This window comes from Dendronephthya gigantea, unplaced genomic scaffold (assembly GCF_004324835.1).
Source record: "Dendronephthya gigantea isolate DGI-Jeju-01 unplaced genomic scaffold, DenGig_1.0 000021F, whole genome shotgun sequence".
Classification (NCBI taxonomy): Eukaryota; Metazoa; Cnidaria; class Anthozoa; order Malacalcyonacea; family Nephtheidae; genus Dendronephthya; species Dendronephthya gigantea.
The window spans coordinates 1,208,444-1,234,651 of NW_021163031.1; the positions used below are offsets into that span (position 1 = coordinate 1,208,444).

The 26,208-nt window shown below is 37.5% G+C and overlaps 2 protein-coding genes and 1 long non-coding RNA gene across 7 annotated transcripts; 2 read left to right on the top strand and 1 right to left on the bottom strand.

Moving 5' to 3' along the window:
• The first annotated feature begins 192 nt into the window (after window positions 1-192).
• LOC114521875 (unhealthy ribosome biogenesis protein 2 homolog) lies at window positions 193-5,351 on the top strand. The gene has a single exon (XM_028542448.1). The coding sequence runs from the start codon at window positions 283-285 to the stop codon at window positions 4,873-4,875; it is 4,593 nt and encodes a 1,530-aa protein (XP_028398249.1). The 5' UTR covers window positions 193-282; the 3' UTR covers window positions 4,876-5,351.
• A 109-nt stretch (window positions 5,352-5,460) lies between these two features.
• Window positions 5,461-26,208, bottom strand: LOC114521657 (voltage-dependent L-type calcium channel subunit alpha-1D-like). The gene is made up of 45 exons (XM_028542155.1): window positions 26,032-26,208; window positions 25,617-25,810; window positions 25,201-25,305; window positions 23,330-23,469; window positions 23,137-23,234; window positions 22,563-22,715; window positions 21,747-21,946; window positions 21,518-21,621; window positions 21,314-21,429; window positions 21,065-21,121; window positions 20,872-20,968; window positions 20,526-20,686; window positions 20,044-20,156; window positions 19,651-19,763; window positions 19,269-19,400; window positions 19,019-19,094; window positions 18,765-18,888; window positions 18,459-18,651; window positions 18,198-18,261; window positions 18,051-18,117; window positions 17,848-17,953; window positions 17,323-17,452; window positions 17,136-17,195; window positions 16,848-16,954; window positions 16,673-16,760; window positions 16,446-16,553; window positions 16,280-16,332; window positions 15,924-15,960; window positions 15,729-15,829; window positions 15,154-15,514; window positions 14,507-14,617; window positions 14,319-14,402; window positions 14,130-14,255; window positions 13,924-13,989; window positions 13,655-13,746; window positions 13,376-13,520; window positions 13,144-13,271; window positions 12,940-13,036; window positions 12,707-12,812; window positions 12,534-12,641; window positions 11,795-11,928; window positions 10,850-10,957; window positions 10,606-10,688; window positions 10,357-10,489; window positions 5,461-6,482 (listed from the first exon to the last, which is right to left on the bottom strand). The coding sequence occupies exons 1-45, from the start codon at window positions 26,042-26,044 to the stop codon at window positions 5,934-5,936; spliced, it is 5,541 nt and encodes a 1,846-aa protein (XP_028397956.1). The 5' UTR covers window positions 26,045-26,208; the 3' UTR covers window positions 5,461-5,933.
• LOC114521658 lies at window positions 6,914-10,474 on the top strand. 5 transcript variants are annotated; one of them, XR_003686828.1, is made up of 4 exons: window positions 6,914-8,461; window positions 8,852-8,952; window positions 9,367-9,994; window positions 10,383-10,474. It is a non-coding gene; the product is annotated as an uncharacterized LOC114521658 (long non-coding RNA). The 5 variants fall into 5 exon arrangements; XR_003686831.1 differs by having other exon boundaries at window positions 6,914-8,235; window positions 8,326-8,952; XR_003686830.1 differs by having other exon boundaries at window positions 6,914-7,761; window positions 8,180-8,952.

Consider the following 26,208-nt stretch of genomic DNA (forward strand, 5'->3'; position numbering starts at 1 on the left):
AGCCATTGAGAAGTCTAAATTTTTTAAATCATATTGCATTACGATGCAAAATGTTTCGCCATAACATATTCATATTTCGCCAAATACCAGCCTGCGCCTCGCCTAACTGGGTTCTTTGTTGGTTCTTTTTTCACTTCACCTGCGTGGGTTGCGTGGGTCACACGCACAAAGCACGTGTGGTAAATTCTTCAAAGATGGCGTCTAAAACACGTGTTCTTTGGTTTTAATATAAACGGTTATAAACGATTACTTTATTGAGCTCACTATTGCAAATTCCCCGCAATGGATGTTTCACTGATTGGCTCGTATACAAAGCTTCAAAACACTAAAATTCCTTTGGAAGAACGTATCGAAATTTCTCGGAAAATTGTTAGCGACACCCAGTGCTTTCTGCCGAATAAAAAACAAGTTATCCTTGATTGGTCGTGTCAAGAATTGAGCAACATTCGCAGTGGAGAGAAAAGCGACAAGGATGATTTTAAGTTTGTCGAGAATGAAATAAGAATTTGGAAAATTCTTAGTGAAGTCTTAAATGATCCAGAGAGCAAGATTGTTCTGCGCCAAAAACATTTGACATTATTGTTCCGAGAATTGGATGAAATTAAAAGCTTTCTCGGAAAGTTTTGTTCTGACAATGGCTACTTTAGTGATGTTACCCAAGATCGACTTCTGTCTATCTTCTCGTGTTTTCAAGCAATCTCGAAAAATTCCAACATGTCCTTAGCATTTTTTAACAAGTTGGAAAATCTTGAACAATATTTGAAAGGGATTTTGACTTGTTTTTTGAGTGTACTACTTATGCAATCACATATGCATTCTGCGGATTTTGTCCAAGAGCTTTGTCACCTCGTTGTTATCGTGTTACGGCAGTACAATACTGTGCTGTGCCAACAAGTTGCATATCATAAAAATTTCATCAACCTTTGTGAGAAGTTGTTACCTCTTCTTTTGTTTGGAATAACTGTTTTAAAAGGTGACTTTTGTGAAGTCAAAGATTCAAGCAAGAAAGAAATTAGTTTTGCAATTGAGGCTGTAATAATTTCTGGGTTATTCCACAAAGATCTTGTATTAAATTATAATCCTGCTGTCATTCCTCAACAACAAATTGAACCAAGCCCAAAAAAGCAGAAACTAGTTAATCCCTATAAGCAGTTATTTGATGTCTTGGAAAGCTTGAGAAAAGACAATGAAGAGAGCACTAGTATAGAAGGTGTCAATGTCACACCAGATATGATATATCTAACGATCTCCACAAGTTTACCCTTTCTCCTGGAAAGTTTCCTGAAAGTTATTCAAGCAGATGAAAAGGCAGACAAAGCAAACAAATTTAGTTTCTTTGTTCAGCTTTACAATGCTGTAGCTCCAAGTGGATTAGCTGGGAATATTCCAGACGTCACCAGAATTGATATTCTCAATAAAATGCTGAAAATTATTGTGGATTATGATGTCTGTGAGATTGCTGAAGATGAAGCTAATGATAGACCAGTATTTAATTGGTTCATAAATTTTTTAGAAAATGTCTTGTTTTCTCAAAGTCATCACAATACTGGAACATATCATTGTCTTGATATAATATTGAAACTCAACCATAAAATTATTGAACATTTTCTGGAAATTGTGCTAGCTATATGTTTCAAAAAATCAAAAGAAGATTCTATTTCTGAAGCCATTGATAAAGCAAAAGCTGTTCTACTGAGAAACATTGTGGAAACATATACCAAACTACAACAGTTGGAAAACCTGGTCAGATATATTCTAAAAGTTTTCAATGAATTGGGAAATGAATTGGGCAACATTTCAGTTGATGTTTTGACAAAGCTCTCCAGGTCCTTTGAACAATGTCCTTTAAACCAAAGCCTTAGCATACTACAATATTTCCTCTCCAAAATGAAAGAAAAGGTTCAGTCAATGGAGCACAAAGATGGATGCACTGACATGTCGTTAGAAGGAATAAGCATTCTCTTTGTAACATTTGTTCAAAATTCATCTTTTAATGCAGCTGATCCACATGGTCTTGATCAAAAGAAAGCAACCAGCCTGGAGAAACTTGTTAGGGAACTCAAAGTTGCAATAATCATGCCACTGATTAATGCTTTTCCAATGCATAGACAAACCTCTCAAAAACAACTTGGTTTCTCTGTTTTGTTCCTCATTCATGGCTTGAATAGTTTGGTCATGTTTTTACATCAGCACAATGTTATTCCTGTGTCAAATGATCATTATATTGAGATTTGCTGGGATTCCAAAGTGGAATCTTTCATTCCAGATGAGATTTGCAGAGGTTTGTCAATATTGAAAAAGAACAGACGTCTGAGATTTTGTATGGAAATTCTTGTTGTGCACAGAATGCGACGTCTACTTCTAAACGCAAACTTTGACCAGAACGAATATGACCACATGGTAAACATTTTGTTCAACTTCCAAAATTCTCTCACAGAATTGGAAATTTCTTCTGTTACTTGGAACTCTGATCCCCAATGTGTGGACAGTACAAATTATCCCATTGCCCACTGGAACCTTGTTACCCATTATGCACCTTTGTTCATCCCATATTGCAATGAAAAACAGCTACAAGCATTCTCTGAATTCATGATCAGAACCCTTGTCCACAAAGGGGAAGAATCCGAACAGGATGATTTGACAATTTATCGCATTTCTGAAAGCATTCTAAAGAACAGTGAACTGCTCGTTTTGCCATCATTACAAGAAGCTGTTGTAAAGCAGATTTGGATTTTGTTAGGTGAATGTATGAAGCAAATGGTTAGTGACAAATTATCAGATGTTTTTACCTGGGAAGCATCTGAAGATGACGTCGATGAAATGGAAGATAGCAAGAACGGCAATCGTGAACGTAATTTGCAGCCTGGAAAGATGGATATGAATAGAGCCACTTCATCTGCACAGATGATCGCCAGTGTTATGAATAGCGGGCTTCTTGAGAAAGACAGAAAAGAGAAAAATAAGAAGAGTAATGAGAACTTGAGCATGGTAGCTCGCCTTTTAAAAGTCTTACAAAGGTTACCATGTCATCACTTTACACCAAGTAATAAAATTCGTTGCATTCTTGGTTCATTAGCTTGTGATGTTCTCTTGGAATCTTGTCGTGATTCTCATCATACGGCTGCTCAATTATCGTGTCGTGAAATCGTTACAACTCTACTCCAAAGTTTGCTTCAACAACGTGAATTTTCGGTGTGGCGAGTGGTTGATATGGCAGCCCTATTGCGATGGATTTATCAGACAATTCCTGATTACAGTGACAGGAATTCCGCCGAAACACCTTCCAATGTTGAAAGAAAGTTTCTTGATGTTTCCAAAGAACTACTCACATTTGCCGCCGCCCTGAGCTTGAGATTATCAAGCAAGGGAAGTCAAAGCACTGTTGATTTCAGCAAAGAACGTGTCGCATCGCTGGCAGGTTCCGTTGACGTCGGAAATCCAGAGTTGTCACGATGTGTTGAAGTACTTCTTATAATTATTTACGCTGGATCAGAATTTTTGGAACAGAAGGGAAGTAGTTCGTCAACGAAGACAGTGCGTTCTGTAATTTCAGAGGCTGCATTTGGTCTGACAAATTTTATCAAGAGCATCCTCGAAGATGAGAATTCTTGCCAACAAAAGAAAGGTCGTGCCGAGATGTTGGTTATAAAGTTAGTCGGAGTTCTAACGAGAGCGATGAAATCTTTCAACGATACGAAGTTATCTGAGAATAAAGAGTCTACAAATGCTCCTGAGGAGTGGGGTGAAATTGTTTGTATGGTGGTCGTCAAGATTTTGGGAAAGATGGAAGACCTAGGAAATTCTGCCAGTGGTTTCCTCGATGTCAGTGATGAGATGATAACGTTTATTACAGTCTTAACGGACGTGTTTAAGGGTAGTCAAGAGCACTGTGATCACATACCGGTCGAATTACGCGCTCGAATTCTCCGAAAGTGTTTGGAAGTTCTCAGAGATGTTGGGCTCACTCCTGGAGACGGAATATGCGAGAAAGAAAGCATGACAAAAGAATCAAATAAACTTGAAGAGGTGATACGTGGATTGCTTGCAAGCCTTCTCGAAGAGAACGCAGGAAGTAATTGTATCTTTGTCTTGGAAAATATCATTGAATGGAGTATTGAAAAGAATGAAGTATCTACTCTCCATACTGGTTTCTCCGTTTTAAGAGATTTGCTTACCACAAAAGTAGCCAAGCAAAACAAGAAAAAGCTTCGTTCAATTGCGGTGAACATCGTGATAACATTGTTAAGTAAAGCTGTGACCAATAATGAGATTTCGAATGTAGTTCTAGAAACTGTTGCCGCTCTTGTAACACTTGGTGCTGGAGTGTTCTACCCTCATGAAGTAGCCCTGGTGTTTCAAGCATTATCTCTCACACCGGAAGTTACAAGCCTTGGGTCCTTCTCGCGTATCTTCATGGCCAAGTTCAACATTTTAAGTTGGACATTGTTCTATTATCCTGATTATGTTTACGGAGCAGTGCACGTGTTTCTACCCTTTGTTCGGGAATTACTTACCCTTCTTCTCGCTCAGGGAGCAAAAATGACCGATGAAAAAATAAAGTCAGAGGGGGTCGCCATAGTGTTAAATTGTGTGGAGAAGATGTCTCGTCTTTACCAAGAAATGGCCTCCCACAAAGATGTGCTATCAAAATACTCGATCTATTTCCTCGCCGACTGTGTTCATGTGATGTGCATGCATAGTGTACCTGAGGTGATGCGTGAGGCGCTCGTCCAAGGTGTTCATTTCTTGTTTGACATATGCAGTGATGATGGACTCCAGAAGCTTCACGTCTATCTACCTAGCAATGAACGAGAACTGTTCCGATCTTTAAAGGACGACTACATGAAACATCACAAGTTTAAGGGAAATGCTTGAACTTCTAACTGTATTAATAAATTAGGAAACTAATCAAATCCTCATCAAGAATTCATTACAGACTGTGGACTGTATGAACTATCGCGTACCGAAATAACGGGGAACCCCTCGTTTACATAGTCTAGAAATAACATCTTTATAAAACCCGTGTAAACAAGATAAAATGTAAACAAGATAAAATGTAAACATGACTGAATTTTTATAATACTGACCTGTGTAAATCATTGATATAAATACGTCCAGCAGACTCGAATCCGGCGCCATCTTTGTATTTCAAATTCAGCGCTCTGATAGGCTCTATATACAGCCTGTTAAAGTTTACCATAGACAATTCAAAAGAAATGTCTTTTGGATTGTCTATGAGTTTACCATTCCACCCTAGCGTTCAATGACTCCATCTACACGACAGGTGCCATCTTGGTACTCGTAATTCTTCAGACGGTTTAAATATATCCATGCTCTAAATACAGACGTACGATTGAAAATGTGATTTGCATCCTACTAGCCTTTGCAACATAATTAAACGTGTTTTAATATATTAATGTGAATTGTGGTATGGGAGAACACTTCCTGCCCATTTTTATATAGTTCTATATCTTCACGACAAAAAGAACGAGAAATATTTATAGTGCTGTATTGGAATAATTTGTAAAAACATTTGTGATACTGTGAAATTATACAAGTCTACATAAAAATATTCTCTTTTCTTGCAAATATCCAATCAAAAATTTTCTTTCAAACCTTCACTCCTTGCTTTCCGAGATTGTAAAATAATTCTAAGACGTGCGCATTACTATTATCAATCACGTATCCTTTGCGCTTGCGATAAAATCTTTAAATAGTTGCTTAGAGAAAGTTATTGCCGCTTTGGACTTCTTAAATTGTGTACTTTCAATATTCGTGCGAAAAATCTCTGTGCGGGAGACACCAATTTACTCATCTTTTGCAAATTGACACGTTGCATGCGAGTTGGACGTGATTCATGCTAATAAGCTTTGCACAAATCACGTGACGTTGCTCTAATAAATTTCTCCCATTATGTGTGGGACACATAAGCATCAGACGTCGGTGACTGTGTAATCGTCAGGTAAATTTTTATAGGTTTCCTGCCATAGTGATGGCGTGTACACGGATGCTGACGATGGCATCCTCTCAAGACCACCGTCTTCCTCGATGTACGCAAGCTCAGTGAGCAAATCCTCTGCAATTCTGTTTAGCTCTACATCAGAAACGTTGAATGCCTCAGAGATTTCACGCTGTACAGCTTGGATGAAAGGATCATCTGGGCTAAGAGATACAGCTTGATCACCTTCTGCGTCTTCAAGACCCACCATTGTATCACTCTTACTTCGCCTTCGTTCCTGTATCGGTGATTGCGCAGGCCTGTCACCGACTAGTTTATCATCAGGAAGACTGGAACTAGGTTTCAGATCTGGATGTGAACTGGATTGTTTCAATAGACTCTTTTCCGGAACTTGGACGGCCGCCTCCGGAGTAGGTTCGTGGACGCTTGCCTCTGAAGCTGTTTCATCGGAAGAGGACGCGGCTTCTTCGTCATCAGTCGGTTCCTCCGGTGGAGGCGGGGGAATTTCAATCACTGGTTCCTCCTAAAAATAAAATATTAAAGAAACATTATAGTGAGAATCTTTTCCTTACTAAACAAAACTAATTCTCTGATTAGGTTAGGGGCTTTCAATGAAAATTTGTTGGGATCATGGCAAATGTTGATTGAATAAATCCATTGAAATATCTACTTGATAACTTACAATTGGCTTCACAAATCTCGACTAAAATTTCGATCAATACAAATTAAACAAGATATAAATTGATGAAATAACAATATCCATATCTCTGCAAATCTGAACAATGCGGGCGGGCAATTTGATTTTGGAAGTATTTTGCCTCCCAGGCCTGTTCAAACATCGCATTTTGGCTTTTTTCGATTGGCTTTGAAATTCAAAGCAAGAGATAACCAGCTGAAATGGCTCATTATCTGTTGTGTTTAATGAATTCGACACATGGAAAATGCGACGTTTAAAACAGGCGTTATGTTCAGCTTTATCTGTCAAAAAAGTTGTTAATATGACGTACGGTGTGAAGATATGTTTTTAAAGATAAGACTAAACTACTTTAAATTAAAGTGCAACAAAGAAATTCACATAGTTTTAATTTTCACATTTATATAGAGGGTTCTGCGAGAAAAGGTAATGAGATGCTTTTTGGATTATTTTCTTGTATTTCAGCTGCATCATCTGATATCACATTGAAACCTGCGGGATGGATGGAATGAAAAAGCCAAAATTAGCGGCATTTTTTATCGTTAATACCACGAATGAATGTATCGGGGCATATGGAAATTCGCCAAAGAGTATGAGCCAAACTTCATACAACAAACCAAGCCAACAGATATGTAAAAGGAGCGCATATAATTATTATCGACGCATGAAAACCAATGCATAGACGATTCATTTAAATTTCCTGATGAAAGATATGATGTCATTCAGATTAGATAATGTTGTTTGTGTACTTCTTGAGGTTAAGGTGATGATCCAACGAAGCGTCGTCTGATACAATCGTCCGTCATTTGGTTGCATGGAAAGTGCTGTTATCTGGAGTCTGAAATTTGTTTGGTGTGAAACCTTTTTGGATGTTGTCCTAATGGAGTTATGGAGGATGTTTATAAAGGTACGAGATAAACATTATAATGGCAAGCAATTCTTAACGGCAATAACTGTAAGTCCTTTTTGAGCAACATAGGATGACCCATACTCTTTATTAGTGGCTTAGAATTATTGCAGACGAAAATATATCAGGGATATGTTCAGCAAGACTCTCGGATAAGAATTTTGCTTGGACTATGAAACATATTTTGGCGATCTAATCGAGGTACAATTGGGATTCCAGCCATTTCATTTTACATTGTGACATTTTTTTCAAGTCTAGAGATCAAGATTATGTTTCACTTTAAACCGTGATATGATTTTTAATCGAGTGAGGACCGTTGAATTGAATGTGTTTTGTCTATAGAGGTTTAATTTAAACTAGCCATTCAACGTAAAGAGTGAAGACAGATAGTCGTAATACTGGGTCCTTTTCCTCAAGGCACTTAGGTTTTGTTAAAGATATCTGCTGATTGAACGACGACAAACACTGCAATCAACAGAACGGATCCATTCCTAACGCAACTCCTCACTCCGTAATTTTGTTACTTCTTGAACTTATTTACTGGTTATATTCTTGAACTGGTTTAACCTATACAGTGATATTTTTCTTGCTTACTCCAGTGCTGAATTTTTTTGTTTAGATCTTCAATGTAACCGCGGTTTGAGAGACATTGAAAAAAATTTATCTCCTCCAGCTGTAAGCCATCGAGTCGTTTTTATTCAGTAGATTTATCCTTTTTTTTTCTTGGAAAACTTGCGTCATGGGCTACAATTGTATTGTTGCTAGTTTTCGTCTTCGGACACATTCGTCGTATTTTCCCGTCGTCGTTCATCGTCGTAAACCAACGGCGGTGTCACCAATTTTAAGCCATTGACAGGTCAAAATAACGGCGGACAATGATGCGCAATGTGATATTTATGGGGTACGTAGACTGGCTCCGACTTGAGCAGTGATGCAAATCTTGGTGATTTATGGTGACAAAAACTTGCAAGTTTTTTATCATTTACAACAATAAGTCGATATAATATTCACAGATAGCTATATATGATCTAATTTCAGCCACGACAGTTCAGCTAGACATGATATTTCAAAAGTCAGGCGACTCTTTTCTAGGTTTAACTACTCTGGGTGGTACCAGTTTGTACAGAATCAGGTTTCCAGATAAAGCGTTTTAGATAACCACTTGTAGCAGACTTTCAGAACAGCAGAAACACGGTTAAACGTGAACTTCGAGAATTTTCTTATGTAGGAAAAACAACTATTTCTGTTAGGGATGTTGAAGGTAAAGTTGCTCCTTAATACTTTGATTCAGATGGGATACATGATCTATATATCGATATGGTTGTTGGTGGATATCCAGGTGAGATTGGATACATCATCTATATATCGGTATGGTTGTTGGTGGATATCCAGGTGAGATTGGTTGACACTTGAAGATTTTGACAGATGGTGAACAAAATTTTTACGGTTTCAAAATTCATCTTCTTGTCCCAAATGAAATAACTTGTTAACCTCTTTGATTGAGTTACATCCATCAAATTGTGTATTAGTGTGCTTGTTAGTAGATGTCCAGATCTTTTTTATTGATTAGTTAGTAACTAGTTATTTTCAATTGATTACGTACTCGTTAATTTTTGCAGGTAGTGGGGGGGGGTCGATAATTTTTGCAGGTAGTGGGGGGGGGTCGATAATATCAATCGCATGGTTTCCAAAATCATGTTGTCTTAAATTTTTCGAAAACACATTTGTTGAATTATACAAACCACATTTTTATTAGCGTGGATAGTTGTCAGTAGATTTCTCAAGTTCCTTTATGGATTTGTTTAGGGGAGTTTTGACTCATGACGTAGGAAATTGTCGACGTGGGATCGGTCACGTAAATGGATGATGGCATGATAAGATCACGTCTTTTCCAAATTCATCTTCTCCAGAATTATGTTGCAGTAGAACTCCCTTGCTTGAATTATATCAACATATTGTACATTAGTGTGCTTGTTAGTTGATGTCCAGAATGATTTTGATGATTTAGTACAATACGTAGAATTTGTTGGCAAACAATGAATATGACAATATTAAGAGCTTGGAAATTTACGTTTCTTAGAAGTATAACTTTCTTGGAAAGTTAAATTTCTTGGAAGTATAACTTTCTTGAGGAATGTGTATGCCACACATTGTCGTTGCTAGTTTATTCCAGAGCATTAATGCCGCACGAAAAATTGTTTGGCAGTGGGTGAATTTGGCAAGGAATTTCAGTACAAGGAAACAGAGATGAAATTTGCTACGGGTGAGATGTTACGTTGTGTTCCAGGAATTGGTGTTCAAGCTATCCACATGTGAACAGTTTCAGTTACCAAGGTTTTGGGAATTAGAACTGCAGCAATTATTGGCAACATCGCTTAAGGAAACAAGTTCTTCCAAAGTAATGCTATCCAGAATGACGAAGCGGGAATTGAAGGTAGTTATTTCCGTCCTTTACAATCAAATTATTTCTATAATAAACATCTCATCGACCTTTTTCATAAAAATACAAGCAAGTCATTATTCTACACCTATTTACAAAACATAATCTATTCGTTCTATTGAACCTAGAAATGATGTAGTGGAAGAATTCCGCCACATTATTTGGTTACCTCAACCCTCCTGTCAATCTATTTTTCAACTTTACTAAGTCTCGATGTTAATACTATCAGGGGGGATACTAACAGAGAATAGTGTTTTACGAAAACAAACAAACAAGGCATTGACAGTCGATGGCTGCTCGCGATAAACGCCAGGCCAGTAAAAAACCTAGGTCGAAAAAATCTTTGAGAATCTTACTTCTTCTCGTTCTTGTTCTTCCATAGGTATTTCACCAGGGACAATCTTATTCTCCATATCAGCCTCAGTACTCCGACGTTTAAAAATAGCGGAAAGACGGAACGACGTTGCACGCGGTCGACGGGATGGAGTCCTGGATGAAAACAGAAATGCGCAAATTTAAAATTTACAACCAGCATTGAGAAGTGCTTGACTGAAATGTTCCACGGAAGAGCTCATGTGAAATATCAGAGTGAAATATACACTCACCGCTTCTCCGGGCTTGCTTCACTGTCAGAATGACGTCGACCGTCCGCTGTTCGTTTTGGAATAGCTGGCAGATCAACTTTTTCCTGAACAAGGACATGAGTAATTCATTATTTCACTTCTGATCAATCTCGTAACCAGCCCCCCGCAATCCTTCTACTGAAGCATCGCAGGCTCTTACTTACTAGTAACTAGTTCACGGGATATAAAGAAACATTCTTCTGTAACAAAAATCAAGCAACCTTACCTCTTGGTTTCCATCAGGTGCCTTTTCAGTCTCCTCCTCTTCCTCGATCATGCCTGACATGGCTTTACGTATTCTTGGCCCCAGGCCCTGGATACCGCGCAAACCAGCCTAATTGACAACAACAAGAAAGATTACAACATGTACATTTTATTACGACGATGCATTGCAAGCATCAGGTATAATAATTGAAAAAATATATATAAGAAAAAAAACACTAAATGAAATAAAATTTTGAACATGATCTTCAGTTTTATGGCTATCCTTCAACAAAACCTCCCTTCACTTTTGTAAACTATTTCTTATTGCAATAAATTCGCCATCTTTTACATTACGGTTGATCAGAAGACATTGAAATAGGAAACACCTTACTCAATAACTAACAGCAAAGTATTGCATATATAGAAACAAAGGAACAGGTAATGAACTGGACCATAGAAATAAGATATCAATTAAAATACTCGAGCCTAGTCAAACAAAGAAAATAGTGGATATAAAATGAGAGACGGTGCGAGAGTGCTATGAATTCGTACGACAAATAGCATAGCCCACAATAAAACGAAAATGTTTTTGTTTGACCCATGAATGATGGACGCGATATTGTTGCCCGGTACCGGCCGTACGAGAAAGCTCTCGTGAAAATTTGGGCCAGCTAAAGCCCGTCGCACATGAGAGCTGTTAGCCAAGCTAAAGACCTCGCGAGCTTGTTAGCTCAGCAAAGTTCTCTCGTGCGCGGATAGTTTTCGTGAGGAATTCGCTTCGAGAGGCAAATTTCTCTCGTATGCGGATGGTTTTCGGGCTGAGTTAACTGCCTCGCGAGTTCATTAGCTCAGCTGATAGTTCTCGTGTGCGGTGGGCTTAGAATTAGAAGTTGATGAGTGAAGCTAGAGAAAAAGCGTCTCGTGAAGCAATATCACCTAGAAATTAAGGGGAAGATCAGGGAGATACCTGCAAAGCAAATGTCTTGTCTTCTTGACAACTCATTTTACGAACCCCTGTTTTCTTTCTTGCTTTGAACCGCCGGAAATAATCTTGAATAAGATATGTCGCGTAAAATTTGCCAACTGTCACACCATCATCGTCTGTAAGATATTCAAAAAATCTCGATAGTTCTATTTTTTACTTCATGGTTCGAAAGGTTATTCTTGCGTGTCGGCAAGGTCTATCAAAGGAAAATATCAGGAATACGAAGTGAATTTGTATATTCTGCTTGTACAAGCTGTGTCCAGATTGTTAGGTGGATATTTGCTTCGTGACAGGCTGAGAAAATTTCAGGTACTTCAGGTATCGAGCGATGGTGTAATTCTCTGACCAAGGGTGAAATGATTTAGAGCCTGTTTATATGGAGCGAGTTATCCCGGCTAGGCGAGGTGAAAACTGCATATAATGAAAGACTAATCAGGTTAAGCCTTTGACCTGATCCGCTTTTTACCTCGCCCAGCCGGGATAACTCGCTCCATGTAAACAGGCCCTTAGTTTAAACTTTTTAGCAGGTTGACTTAACAAAGTTCAAGAAGTACACAAGACGCTAAAAATATCAATCATAGTTTGATGAAACAATGACCAATAGTATTACATATAAAACCAACCTTGCACAAGAACTGACATACGAAGAATAAACAGCTAAAGAAAGCTAAATGAACATATTTCATGACTGACATTGTCACTATAGAGTATTTCAACAAACCTTCAGCTTTAGGCACAATCTTGTCGAGAAGTTCCTCACTAGTACGAGGCCAGATCCTCATAACGATTTCTCTCAGCTGTTCGTTTGCGCCGTCCAGAGTCAGCTTACCTAAACATTATTAAGCATTTAACTATTTGTCTCAGAAGGATTTTTAAAGAATATTGACCGCATACCTTCTGGTCGTTTAATACTCAGAGCAGTACGGATTAGGCCAAACAATGTTCCACTGAAGTCCACTGTGCCATCACGATTCAACGGCATGTTCATTCCAACCAAACGCTAACGTGAAAAAGAAAAAGTGTTGTTCTTAGTGAGAGTCCTTTCATGTTGTTCTTTCATGTATGTTGTTGTTCACTTGTTGTCTATGAAAGGTTTTATTCCCAAGGTTTTCTTGTGCAAAACATACCCTGCAAGCGTCTCTTTGTGGACAGAATTCACCAAACCCAAGCGGAGGTTCGATTCGTTTTAACATTGTAACAATATCAACGTGCTTGACGCGACCGCTGTAATAAATGCACCAATATTGAGAAGAGTTTTTCAGCAATAACTTATAAGATAACTCTACAGTCAAAATAAAAGTCAGTCCTTTCTCACTTTGATATCGACTTACTTTGCTTCAGGATCATACTCGGCCCATACTCGGACATACTCGTCAAGATGATGCGGACCAAGGATCGACCAATCACGTGTTAGATAATCAAAGTTATCCATGATTACGGCCACAAATAAATTGATGATCTGAAAAGAATTGCTGCATGTGAGAGGAGAGACTAATCTAGTCTTGCCAGATATTTTTAATAAGAAGTTCAGGATGAAATATTTGGCTAAATCACAGGACCTACCAAGAATGAACAGATCATATAGAAAGCAACAAAGTAAATATAAGCAAAGAAAGTGCCACAGCCAGTCGTCGAGCCAGAACGAGGATCACAATTAGCACTTGTGCACGTCATCATGATTTGTTGCCAGTTTTCACCAGTCGCGGATCTGAAATACACGACCATGATACACATTCTCTGTGAATACGACAAGCACTGCACTTTACACAAACGCTGTTCTTTTTCATTCGCATGCCTGTCAATTGCACTTACTAAAAACCAACTCCATAAACTAAAAATTACCTGAACAAAACTAGGATCGCTTGAGGGAATGTTTGAAAATTATTGTGAACCGTTATAGCTGTGTCGTCATTCAACTCAATTTTCCCAAATAACTGGAAATGAAAGGAGACAAAGATTAATTTTACTTGTCTTAAAGAAGAAGATTCATGGGTCGAAGATTCGAGGGCCACTTGTTAGTCAGTTGATATACTGTTCAGTGTTTACCCTCGTTAAATAAAGTTGATTGATTGATTGATTGGGTTCTGGAACATTAAGTTGCGTCATCTTACCTGCATTCCTACCACAGCGAAAATGAAGAACGTCATAAGAATCAGCAGACCAACATATGGCAACGCCTGTTTAACAAAATAACAAAAAAGGCAAGGTAAAACAAACAGAAGAGAAAAAATGAAAAAAATACAAAGATCATTAACACACATCATTACTACAGTATTTCATTTTAAAGACTAATAATTATTGATGGCAGAAAATATACCTGAAAAGATTTAATAAATGTCCACAGAAGTTGTCGGATTCCTGCTCCCTGATTTAACAGCTTGACAAGACGAAGTGCTCGAAACAGTCTGAAGAAACTGAAACTGAACTGTGTGCCACCTCCGCTCTGAAAAATGAACGAAGTGTTACTAGATACAGAAAATGGTAAAAAAATTTACAACGACGGTACCTGTATTTCGGCGACAGTAATATCAATAATACTGCCAACGACAACGACGAAGTCAAAAATATTCCATCGATCAAGAAAATAGTTCTATTCAAAGAGAAATATACAAAATTACGAGGCGAGAATTTTGGGTTATATCATCACATGCAATAAAAACAATGACGATACGATCTGGAATATATAAAGTGTACCTTAGGTCTGAAGGCAATCAATTTGAGGATGCACTCAAGCAAAAACACAGCAGTGAAGCCAATATTGAAGCCATCAAGAACACGTGTATAGATTATTGGTTCTTCATAATGCTAAGAATAACAATAACAAACTTTAATTACTTCTTTATTTATACTGGACGGTCTTTATCTAGAGATCTCAGTTAATCGTCCAGTGACACTGCGACTGGAGTAAACTTAATCTAACTTTATATTTATACAGGACATTATTGTTTTAATGTTAATTCTAAATTGTTTTTCCTAGATCGTATATCATAATGCAGCGTTATTGACTTCGTTAAAACACGCTGTTCAACATGATGGTTCGCGATGGATCAAATTGGAATTGGTTGGTTGTTTTTTTACCAATATTTTTTGACGATGCTCTCATCGCAAGAGCCTCTCAATTATTGGAATGGCGCTCAAAATGAAGATAAACGTCTAATACACCATCCCAAATTGAAAGTACACCAATCAACGAATTATATATTGATAATACGTTAAGCAGGAATGAAATAAATGCACACGAAAATGAACCAGTGAACAACACTGATAAAATATCTTCAATCACTCTTTTGTGACACACGAACATTACTCAAACAAACGATAATCCAGTCAATCGCCCATACCTGCATAGCCAGCACAACAGTGTTCAAAGTAATAAAAGCAAAGATCATATATTCAAATGCTCGTGACGTCACGACTCGCCATATATGGAACTGTACGCGATTGGTAGGTTTGTACTGACGTATTGGTTTTGCATTGAGGGCAAACTCGATGCATTTACGTTGGTTTTTGTCCAGTTCACAGCCACGGAATTCTTCCTCTCCCTCTTGTTGGAACGTGACGATGACAAAACCGACAAAAATATTGACCATGAAGAAAGCAATGATGACGATGTATATGACGTAATAGATGCCAACCAACGGACGGTTGTTGAGAACTGGACCAATACCAGGTGTTGTCGAGTCGATGGAATTATGAAGAATGCTAACAATGAACAAAGGCAAACGTTGCATGGTCTTTTTCTGTGTATTATGACTTACGTGGATAGATCGAAGCTCTATTCATCGTACAATGTTTTCCCTTGAGATTGTGTAAGTTTCATGCTAGAGTACCCACAGACTATAAAGCTAAACTATTCTCACATATAATGGTTTCATATTGATCAGGATCAAAATGATTATCAGGAATCCTGACCTACCTGGGCCAACCTTCAAAGGTCATAACAACAACTAATGTGAGCATCGCTTGGGGGACATTATCAAATGTAAACACATTTCTCTCCCATAAACGATCATAAACCTTAAATAAAATACAATGATATAGAAATTATTTAACGTGTCTTGAAAGCGAGCATTATGACATAAACATATCAGATGTCACTATTCAAACGTACAGTGATTTTATCATCAATCTCTTCAATGAACTTTCCCCTGAAAATACAAACGAAAGTCAAGAGTTAAAAGAGAATGATGGAATTACATGAATGATTTCACTTGTTGGTAACCAAGCAAAATTAAGCCTGCACGTCCAGAAATTCTCATGCACATTTTTAACCTTCTGCACATCACTTTTACTCATAACAATGGTTAAATAGGTAGTTTCTTGCAAACAAACTCTAGCTCATATTATTTAGAACTATAGCAAACCAAAGTAGTTGGGGAAATATTTCACGAGGAAAAGTTACAAACGTCAGACGTTTCTTCAACTATATCTAGGCAGCGTTTCTAAATTAATCACAACGACACTTACTGGCATTCTTCTTCTGTGTGTTTTGAGGAGTCGGTACAATAATAAAAGGTTCCCTACAAACAAATGATTCTGTTCAACGATTTTTTCAACTATTTTTACAATTATTCTCATTTATTCTATAGAACCGAGTGATCATCGATAATCGATGATAGTGTTTTATCAATACCTTGAATAACTGCACACCAATAACAGCGAAGAGAAATTGAAAAAGGATTGTGACAAGCATAATATTGCCAATTGACTTGACCGCCATAAACATACATTGAACAACATGCTGAAATGGAATGAAATAATTCATGAAAAGTTTGTAAAAATAAGATTCCGGTTTCAAGTTTTGGGAACTTAAGGCCAACCGATTGTTTCGCGGGCCGAAAACGTGCAATATATTATTACCTTCAGACCTTTGGCTCGATTAATCGCTCTTAAGGGCCGAAGAACCCTCAAAACCCTGAGTATTTTCACGACAGAAAACTGAGATGAACTATAAGAAGTGGGAAATGAATATTTAAGTTAATATTTAACGTTGGTATTTCAAAAAGAGTTTTAATATGAATCATAAAGTGTGTACCTAAACACAATCGCTAAGATTGAAACAGCTACAACCAACATATCAAGAAGATTGAAGCTACTGCGACAAAATGAGCCTTTGTGGAGGATAAAACCGTAGGATATAATCTGAAATAAGAGGGAAAAGAGCAACTGGTTATCATTAACTGGTTCCAACAACAGGGTATAACCACAAAACACAACATATCTGTCGGTCACACTTTGTGATTGTCTGACAAATAAATCTTATAAATAGACAACTTGTTGCGAGAGAACAACAGCTGCCATATTCAAACACATTTCAGCTTACCTTCAAGATTATTTCCACAGTAAACACAGCCGTAAAGAAATAGTCAAAATATTTTAGAACCTTCAAAATAAAATGATGAAAAAATATTGAAATAAGTTACAACACAATAATTTTAAATTTGTTTTAAATTTTAATGCTCGTTTCTTAATATGCGGACGTCTTAAAAGCCTCAATAAATGCATCGTACCTCATTTCTTGCAGAATGTTCTCTGACAGGATCTTCGGCTGCCAGAAGGGCGCTGCTGATTAGGATGCAGGCAAGAATGAAGTTCACTGTGTACGAGTATGTAACAAAGTTGAAGCACAAAACTCGAAACCTGAAATACAGAGTGTATGTCGGTTGTAACTATAATCTGTTACTTTACTGTCTAGAGAGAATCTTCGTAGTACTGAGGTGCACCTGATTCCGGCCTGCGCATCACGGGTTGCTAACCCTCTTATTCTTTGAAAGAAGACTTGGTTTATTTGCCTATATGCTAAAAGCTCTCTTACACTCAATTTTGTTATTACTAATCAATGAGAATGTTCTTTCTTAGTCAATGGATGAAGAAGATTTAAGGTAAAACTCTGAAAATCAAGCTCTTATACGAGTGAAAACACTGCCATGGAAATTGAGATCTTCTACCCAACGAGTTTAAGTGTGAGTGATCTTTTTAGAATACAAGCGTATGCGTCACTTAGAATTTTCAGTTTACTAGAATCCTTCACTGACCTATTGGTGCCGGAGAAGATGAACATCGAGGTTTCCATTGGCATCGGATCCGTCTGATCCACAACGAAATCATCTCGCCTTGGAACAATCTGTGGGTTAGATGACCCTATACAAAAATATTCAATTAAGCTAAAAGCTCGCTGTCTTATTGTCTCACAGACCTGTGATTCCAGGAATAATAAGTAGCATTAGAACAAACTCACTGTCTTCAATTTCCTGGAGTTCCAGACTGGATTTCTTCAAGCTTTGTCTTGAACCTGACAAGTGATCCTAGAAAATCACAAGAGACAAATATCAGTGAAGCACGTGAGTCATAAACTTGCTGTGAATAATTTGTTCAAATGTCTTACAGGATCTGGGAGTGCGAGTCCATTTAGTTTGCTCTCAGACGAAGCCTCATTTCCAACCTTTATCCTGGAAAAAAAAACTTAATTAATACAATGGAAGAAGAATACAACCTTGTTTACGAGAACAACTATCATGCATCAACATTCGTGTGATAGCTAGAAACGGATTAAAGTTGATAGTACATGAAGTTGAGGATAAATAACAGAGATGAAACAGGCTTCCATTGATTCTCTGTTTCGTTGGACAAGGGGCAAGGATCTTACGTGTTCCCATTTGGTTCAGGCAGCGAGGTGTGGGATTCAACTGCACTAGTACTCGATTGCTTTTGTTTTCTCATCAATTTTCTCTTTTTCTTCTCCTTCCTAACTCTCTCTTGTTCATGTTCAATCCGTGTCAGATTTTCCGCATCAGCCAAGTTGTCAACTGCGATGGCAAGAAAGACATTCAGTAAAATATCTCAACACTGTTAAGAAATAAAACTTCAACAAGATCGTGTGTGTAGTTGCAGTTTATTGCAAAGCAGGATAGAGGCAGGGATGATGGACAGCAAGTTCACAATTCAAGGATACAGTTTCCAACGATGACAAGAATAATGAAATATCCAATAGCAATCGCAGCTCCGGGGTTCCGAATACCGCCATAAGCACGTATCCCATCATACATCACGGCATTCCAATCTTCGCCTGTTAAAATCTACAGGGAAGAGAAAAGCCTCCTTCACTAGACTTGCTTTGAAAGCTTAGTTATAATAAAATATAAATTGCTTTCTTAGTCATAATAAAATGAGAGTCTTATAATATTGTCCCATTAATTTCTCACATACTTGGAATACGGTTAGCACTGCTGTCCAGAAAGAATCAAAATTACTCCGAGGAACAGACGTTTCATCGAAGTTGAATCTATAAAGAAATACTGCTTTTTGCTTTTTTCTCAACAATAATTCACTGCAAGCCATGCATGAAGGGTTAAAGAAAATTGAGGGAAATCCTGAAAATCATATACGTCAAAAGAAGAATTGGATTGAGCAGCATTCAGTAGAAAGTCACCGCGTATGATCCCTCGGCACCACTCACCTCCCACCGAATGTTTGCATTCCCAGCAAGGAGAAAATAACCATGAACAATGTAAGAAGCAACAGTAAACCAGCAATTGATCTCATACTGTTCAATAACGACGCAACAAGGTTACTAAGTGATGTCCAATGTCTAAAAGATACAAGAAGATTTATAATCAATTTGTATTTATGTCCAATTCGGTAATTGAGCAGTTAATTGTATTGGTGGTGGGATATAGTTGATAATAATGGATATCATGGATGGATCCTTATGTGTAGGCCCCCTTCCTTTCCCACCCTGTGTGTGTGTGTGTGTCGCTGAGAACTGGGCTGTATCACGAGATTATTATAAGAACTACATTTAGGAAAACTTTACCACGTAGGAAAACTTTAACTCTTACTTGGTGACTTTGAAAATCCTGAGCAATCTTACACAACGAAACACGCTAATTCCAACAGGAGGAAGACCGGTCAGTTCAGTAATAACGAGTTCTAACAAGCTGCCAAGCACTACCTTGGGATGATAAAAAATTTCAATAAGATAATTAATCATCAACTGACCTATTCGAGGTTGCACTGGCAGGCTAGTGGTAAGAAGGCTGGCGATGCATCATAGGAAAAAAGCTCGTTCTCAAAATAACAATCTCACAACTACTGGTGTTGTTATATATAATTATGAATAATATAGTTGCAATTTGCCTTACAATTCAAGAATAATAATAATTCTAACGTGAAACTGATCTAAAATGAAAATCAAAAGTACAAAAAATCAATAACAACGACATTTCACTTACAATGCAATCAAAGCGGTTGAACAAGGAACCGAAGTAACCAGTTCTTCCGAGACAATAAATTTTTAACAACATTTCGACTGTGAACAAGCCCAAAAACACCTTATTTGCCCTGTCTGAAAAGATAAAACGTGTATGTAATGATAATGGCACAGGTCGTGGTTTTATTTCTTCAAAATATACAATTAATTATTTCACGGGATTATAGCTTCATCCCTACAGCACACAAGAGTAGTGGTGCTTCTAGGAATTTTCTTAACAAAGACAACAGGCATTAACTGGATCCTTAAAATAGATGCATTTTATAATTGGATAGACTCTCTTTTGTCAATATTTAACCTCATCAAGATCTAACCACACAATTTAATATCCATGGAGAATGTATATGAATGAAGGCATGAAGCTACAATGACATCCAACAGTTTTGAACTGTAATAGCTTTGAGTACGTTCAGTTTCGAATGATTTTCATGATGATAAACTTACCCAAAAATAAAGTTAAGAAGGCAGGTTGTTTATAGTGTTCCATGGCCAAACACAATGAGTTGAGAAACACAATGACAATAACCGTCCAGTAGAATGCTTGTGATTTAACAAACTCTCGACAACGACGACGAAATCGCTTATGGCTTTTCTTGAATTGCTTCCTGAACAAAAGTGAACGCAATCTTGAGTTTGTTCAATATTTGAAATACACACTTGATTAGAAAAATTAATGTAAAGATTTTCTTTAACCGAGGGTCAAGCTAAACGGAAACGTAAAGCTTTGAGATATTCCTAGATACACTTATCAAGGGAAATATAAGATCAGCCAGGCATTACGTCACTTTACCTCTTTTTACCAAACCAAGATAGCTCCTGAGGTTCTGATGGGTTATCATCATTGATATCATCCGCAATAGACTGGGAACCATGCGGAGTCCTGGATACTACAAATACAAACACATTACAGTAAATATAACATGAAATTTAAAAAAAAATGTGTAGAAAAACCAGTGAAAAAAACTGATATATCGCAGGCTCACATGTGACGTGACTTCCACGTGGATCGTTTTCACTTTCGTCGTCATCAGGTAAATCCTCTGATGGAGAAAACAGACATTTGTTGTAAACTTTGTTTATGAATAAAGAACTGTCAGGATTATGCAGGACAAGAGCACAAAGTATACTTAGTATAGTTCAATAATCTGTCATATTCTGTCCTCAAAAATATTAAAAATAACGAGAAGAAAAAGAAAGAATGCATTTGGTAAAATGGTGAGCCTAGCACGTACCAGCTTCGTTTATCCAATCAACATAACCATGCAGAGATTCTTCTAACATCTGCTTTTCTCGGAACTTTTGGAATTCGCCGCTTTTCTGAGCACGTTCCTTCTCTTTTGCAAATTCTCTGAAAAAACACGAAGTCACAGAACATTAACCTTCGAGGGTTTTGCCGCTTCATGACCAAGCAGCACACACTGCACAGCTTTACTTACCCACTAAGAACACCCAAGATAAGATTCAGCACAAAAAACGATCCCCAAATAATTAATGTTACAAAATAAATCCATGGCCACGCACTGCCTGATACATTATTAATCTGAAGAAGTAAAAGAAGGAAATTATTCATGACTGGCCAAGTCTTGCATGATAGAAATTTCAAGATATGGGAGTTCACCTAAAACCCCCGAAGAAAAGTTGAAGTAAAGGGCAATGTATACTCACACTATACATTACATCAGTCCATCCTTCCAATGTGATACACTGGAATACAGTAAGGCATGCCAAACCAATGTTATCAAAATTTGTTATGCCACTATTAGGCCCATCCCAGGGCCCCCTGCATACTTCACCAGCTCCTATATCACACTGATAGCCTGTACCGCTGGACGAACATGGTACTGGCTCATCTGATGTTATCGTCACTACATAAGAAGGGAATTTGACAGAATTAGAGAGAATGATGAGTTGGACAATGTATCCAAAGTTTTATGGGACGTAAACGAAAAACTGTACTCTTATAACAGCTCCATGATGCTCACCTAAACTCGATATTACCAGATCTCTTTAGCAATTTCGATTGGTCAAGGGCTGCGAAACTGCGAAACTAAAGAATGCCTCTGGGTCACGTCCCCCCCCCCCTACACATTCCTATCCGGATTTCGTATGTTAAAAATGTTTCGTTGTCTTCAAATAGATGTATAGGGGAAACTTGGGGGGACGTCCTCTAGATGTCCTTTCCACTATCTAAACGGCTCCACGGCCCTTGCCACAAATCAACTGTTCGATAAACACAAAAGCAGAAAGCTCGTCTATGTTTATACGCAGACACAGCGACGAACAGATGGAAAGTCTATCAAGCTAAATTATCAGTATAGATTGTAAACTTCGATAAACTTTGTGACATGAACGAACTATGGGTTGGACTGAAGCGTCGCTAGCTTCGCATTTGTGAATAAAAACTACTGGGTTAGAAATAACGACTAATAAGTGAAGGGTGGCCGACTTGTAACGACAGAAGACAATACAATACTAACTTACTCGTTGAGTTATCGTAACATGTTTTATGCATCTTGCCAAGAAAGAGCTCCAAGCCAATTATGGCATAAATTATCACCACAAATACGACAAGAAGCGCAATGTGGAACAACGGTAGCATTGCTTTGAGAATGGAGTTCAGCACAACCTGGAGACCTGTGAATGAAAAAATTAGGCGTGTTGGGGAAGAGGCTTCATTGTGGAAGAGAGGATGTTTAGAGATGAGTCTTCATTAGAGAAGAGGGAGATGCTTAGAAAGAGTCTTTATTGGGGAAGAGGGGGGTATTTAGAGAAGAGTCTTTATTGAGGAAGAGGGGAACGTTCCAAGAAGAGTCTATTTTGGGGAAGAGGGAGATGTTTAGAGAAAAGTCACATTAGGGAAGAGGGGGATGTTTAGGGAAGAGTTTTTAGAAAGGCAGGTGGAAATGAGCAGGGGAAAGACAATTGTGTAAATTAAGAAGTGGTGTAAATGTCTTGTGTAAATTAAGAGGTGGTGCTTAGTTAAAGCATTGGTGCCTGATAAATTATGCTACATCATATGTAGAGCAAGAAAGCATAAACATATATAATTGCATACTTGGTACTCCAGAAACTAATCGCAATGGTCTCAGAACCCGAAATGCTCTCAAAGCTTTTACATTTCCCCATGTCTGGCCAAGTGCAATGGTCATCAGACTAAAAACGATAAAGCATGTTTGCATGTCAAGTTGTCTACCACAGACTAGACTGAATGCCTTACCCAAGAAGACTGAATAAGTATAGTGTCATACCCCATAATAACTATGACAAAATCCAGGATATTCCATGGGTTTCTCAAGTAAGCACCAGGATGAAATAGAAATCCATATGCAATTATTTTTAGGATTGATTCAATTGTAAAAATTGTCACAAAGGAATACTCTGCCTTTTCCTAAAGAAAGGTGAACAGAGAACATTAAATTTTGCACACGATGAATCAATTATAACAGGTCATATTGGAAGAACAGACATAAAACATCTTTTTTTAATTTATTTCAAAGATTCAAAAATCACACACAGACCTCATGAACTGGGATAACAATAAGTATAATTTTAACCAACACAACAACTTTACTCAAAAGAACAAGGGGGTTAACTTTATCTAACAAGGGAAAGCAAGAGTCTTTATGCTTTAATATGCGCTCTTTCAACAGTTAAATTTTGTATTCAGCACATTTGAACAAACGTGAGCAACAAGAGATTCAGACCAATTGATAAGTAGACAAATGTATTTCATTTACGACTAAAGGGCAAAGAACATGTGTCTAGCTTCTGTACTACGCTGGGGGCGTTGTTCGAAGCTGGATAGCGCTATCCAACGGCAAGTGTTTCTTATGGTCGCCGGTCAGATTAAAGTTTCGTATTTACCGATCAATTTACCCAACTAAAACACAACCACGGGTCACGCCGACGCATCTCCCCATTGTACAGAATTAAGAATACCGTTACAAGAAGCGAACATGTGTTCATGACCACAAACATAGAGGTCAAACGCTCAAACTTTCCGGTATTCAAGAGTTTCCTACTTCGCTATAAGGGCCCACCATTTCTCAAGAAATTTGTATAAAACATAATATTGGCAACAAATTTAGGTAATTTTCACAAAGAGATCTTACAGACCCCCTAGTGATAACGTGCTGTGAATTAAGGGTAATTTATTTTATAACAAATAATACGGTCCTCAAAAAAAGAAGAAAGTCTGGGAAATAGTCAACGGAATACATACGTTAATGCGTTTTGAGAAAAAAACTCAGAAGCACATTTTGAGAAGCAATTTACGGAGATAATATCTTTAAATGCTTGCTTTTAATTTAATGCCTATCAGTCTTTTTCTTTCAGTATGTTAGATCGCTTTGACGCTGCAGGATACTTTTTTTAACTATTACATAAACTGACTGTTTATATCTTCACACTGTCACGGTCGCGCGACGGACAATGAATGCTCAAAAATCTTGCGTTTTAATTCATAACTGGCAATAAAATGCTCCCCAAATTGACATTATAGCTTATTATTTATGCAAATGACTTAAGTCATACGGATGATTTACACATGAAGGGGCTCTTCAGCTTAAACGCTTTAATATATATAATCCAACATATGTAGACAATATTGCCAACGAGATTCCAGAGAGCAAAATGTTGTACTTAGTCTTCGCCAAAAATATTGCACCAATTTCGCTATTAAATTAGGATCGCAAAATTTGCCTCAAAACCCACAATCATTCAATCTATTAAAGTATTTTTCGGAAACCGCATTACAAAGTAGCGTTTTTATGCTGTCATTTGACAGATGATACAATTATATTGTTATGGTTAGAGGTTAGCCCAGGGAAAAGCCATCGAGAATGATACAATACTCTGTCAACAAACGCTCTGAAACCGTTAATTTTCACCGTAAACTGAGGATATAGTTCTAGCGTGTCACTGACAGATCACGGACAGCTGATATCTAATTTATTCCCCGGCAAAGCACACAAAAAATCAATGCTGATTTATCAATAGCAAACAAACAAACCCTTAGGCTAACTTAGCTCTCACAAAATACCCAAAATCCCCCTTATTCTATCACCAAGGGCTATTACGATTTAAATATTATAATACTAATAGATTTAAAATTCTTTACCAAATTGTCATTCACGGTGCTGCTGTCCTCTCGAGGAAACGGCTGATAAGCCGCTAGCGCTGCACAATTTGCAAAAATTGTTATCAAAATTAGAATATCAAATGGCTTGAACTCTGTTAAGGAACATACTTTTTTCGTGGGGTAAACGAATGCTGAACTTTAGCAAACACAAATATATACACATACATGTTTGAAAGAAAGGTTTATAATCTCCCTTGACAAAATTAGTCATGCCATAAAAAGCATAATGACAGCTAGCTCCAGGCTCATATTAAATGACTTAAACGAAAGTTTAAACAGAAGAATTTCCTTTTTAAAGAAGAAATATAAATATTTTTAAACTCAGAGTTTATAGTAATTTCATGAAACATGAAGACAGTGAGCTATGTCTTCTACGGAAATCTGTCAAAGGATACTTTCCATTCCACTATGTTTATTGCATAATGTCTTAAAGGGTGATGCAGTTCCAGACAAAGTAGAGCTCTTCTTGGCCTCACAGATGAAACAGCTGTCGACTTTTTTGGTCGTCTATTTGGAGTTCTTTGTGGCGATGTTCCAGTGTTATCCATAGTCAGCCATGGCACTTTGGCATTGCCGGCGTTTATGCCTCCTTGAATATTTCAGAAACATAACAAATATAAAAGATTTATAGCTATACAAACTACCCAAATAACCATGATTATAAAAAGTACATCTCCAGGCCAGACAATTTGCAATATTTATATATAATATGGAACAGCAGACAAGACAGAAATCATTGCACATTGTCATGTGTAGCGAATTCGCAAAAACCTCGCCATAAATTTAGCAATAAATTACTTGAATACAAACCGTTTGTGGCCATTATTATATGACAGCTTAACCCATCGCTAAATATTGCCTGCTCTCGTCAAAATTGAAAACATTTGTTCATTTTAAGAACTTTACACGGACATATCTTCCAAACACAGCCTCGAACACAGCAGGAATCTATGCAGCAAATCAAAAATTTTCGTGATCCCGCGTGAA

Excerpts from the sequence above, each read along its gene's own strand:
- LOC114521875 (XM_028542448.1), top strand. The coding sequence starts at position 283 with ATGGATGTTTCACTGATTGGCTCGTATACAAAGCTTCAAAACACTAAA.
- LOC114521657 (XM_028542155.1), bottom strand. Across the intron at positions 18,262-18,458 it reads CCTGAACCAAATGGGAACAC|GATAAAGGTTGGAAATGAGG; the intron begins GTAAGATCCTTG and ends TTTTTTTTCCAG. Across the intron at positions 10,490-10,605 it reads GAAGCAAGCCCGGAGAAGCG|GACTCCATCCCGTCGACCGC; the intron begins GTGAGTGTATAT and ends GTTTTCATCCAG.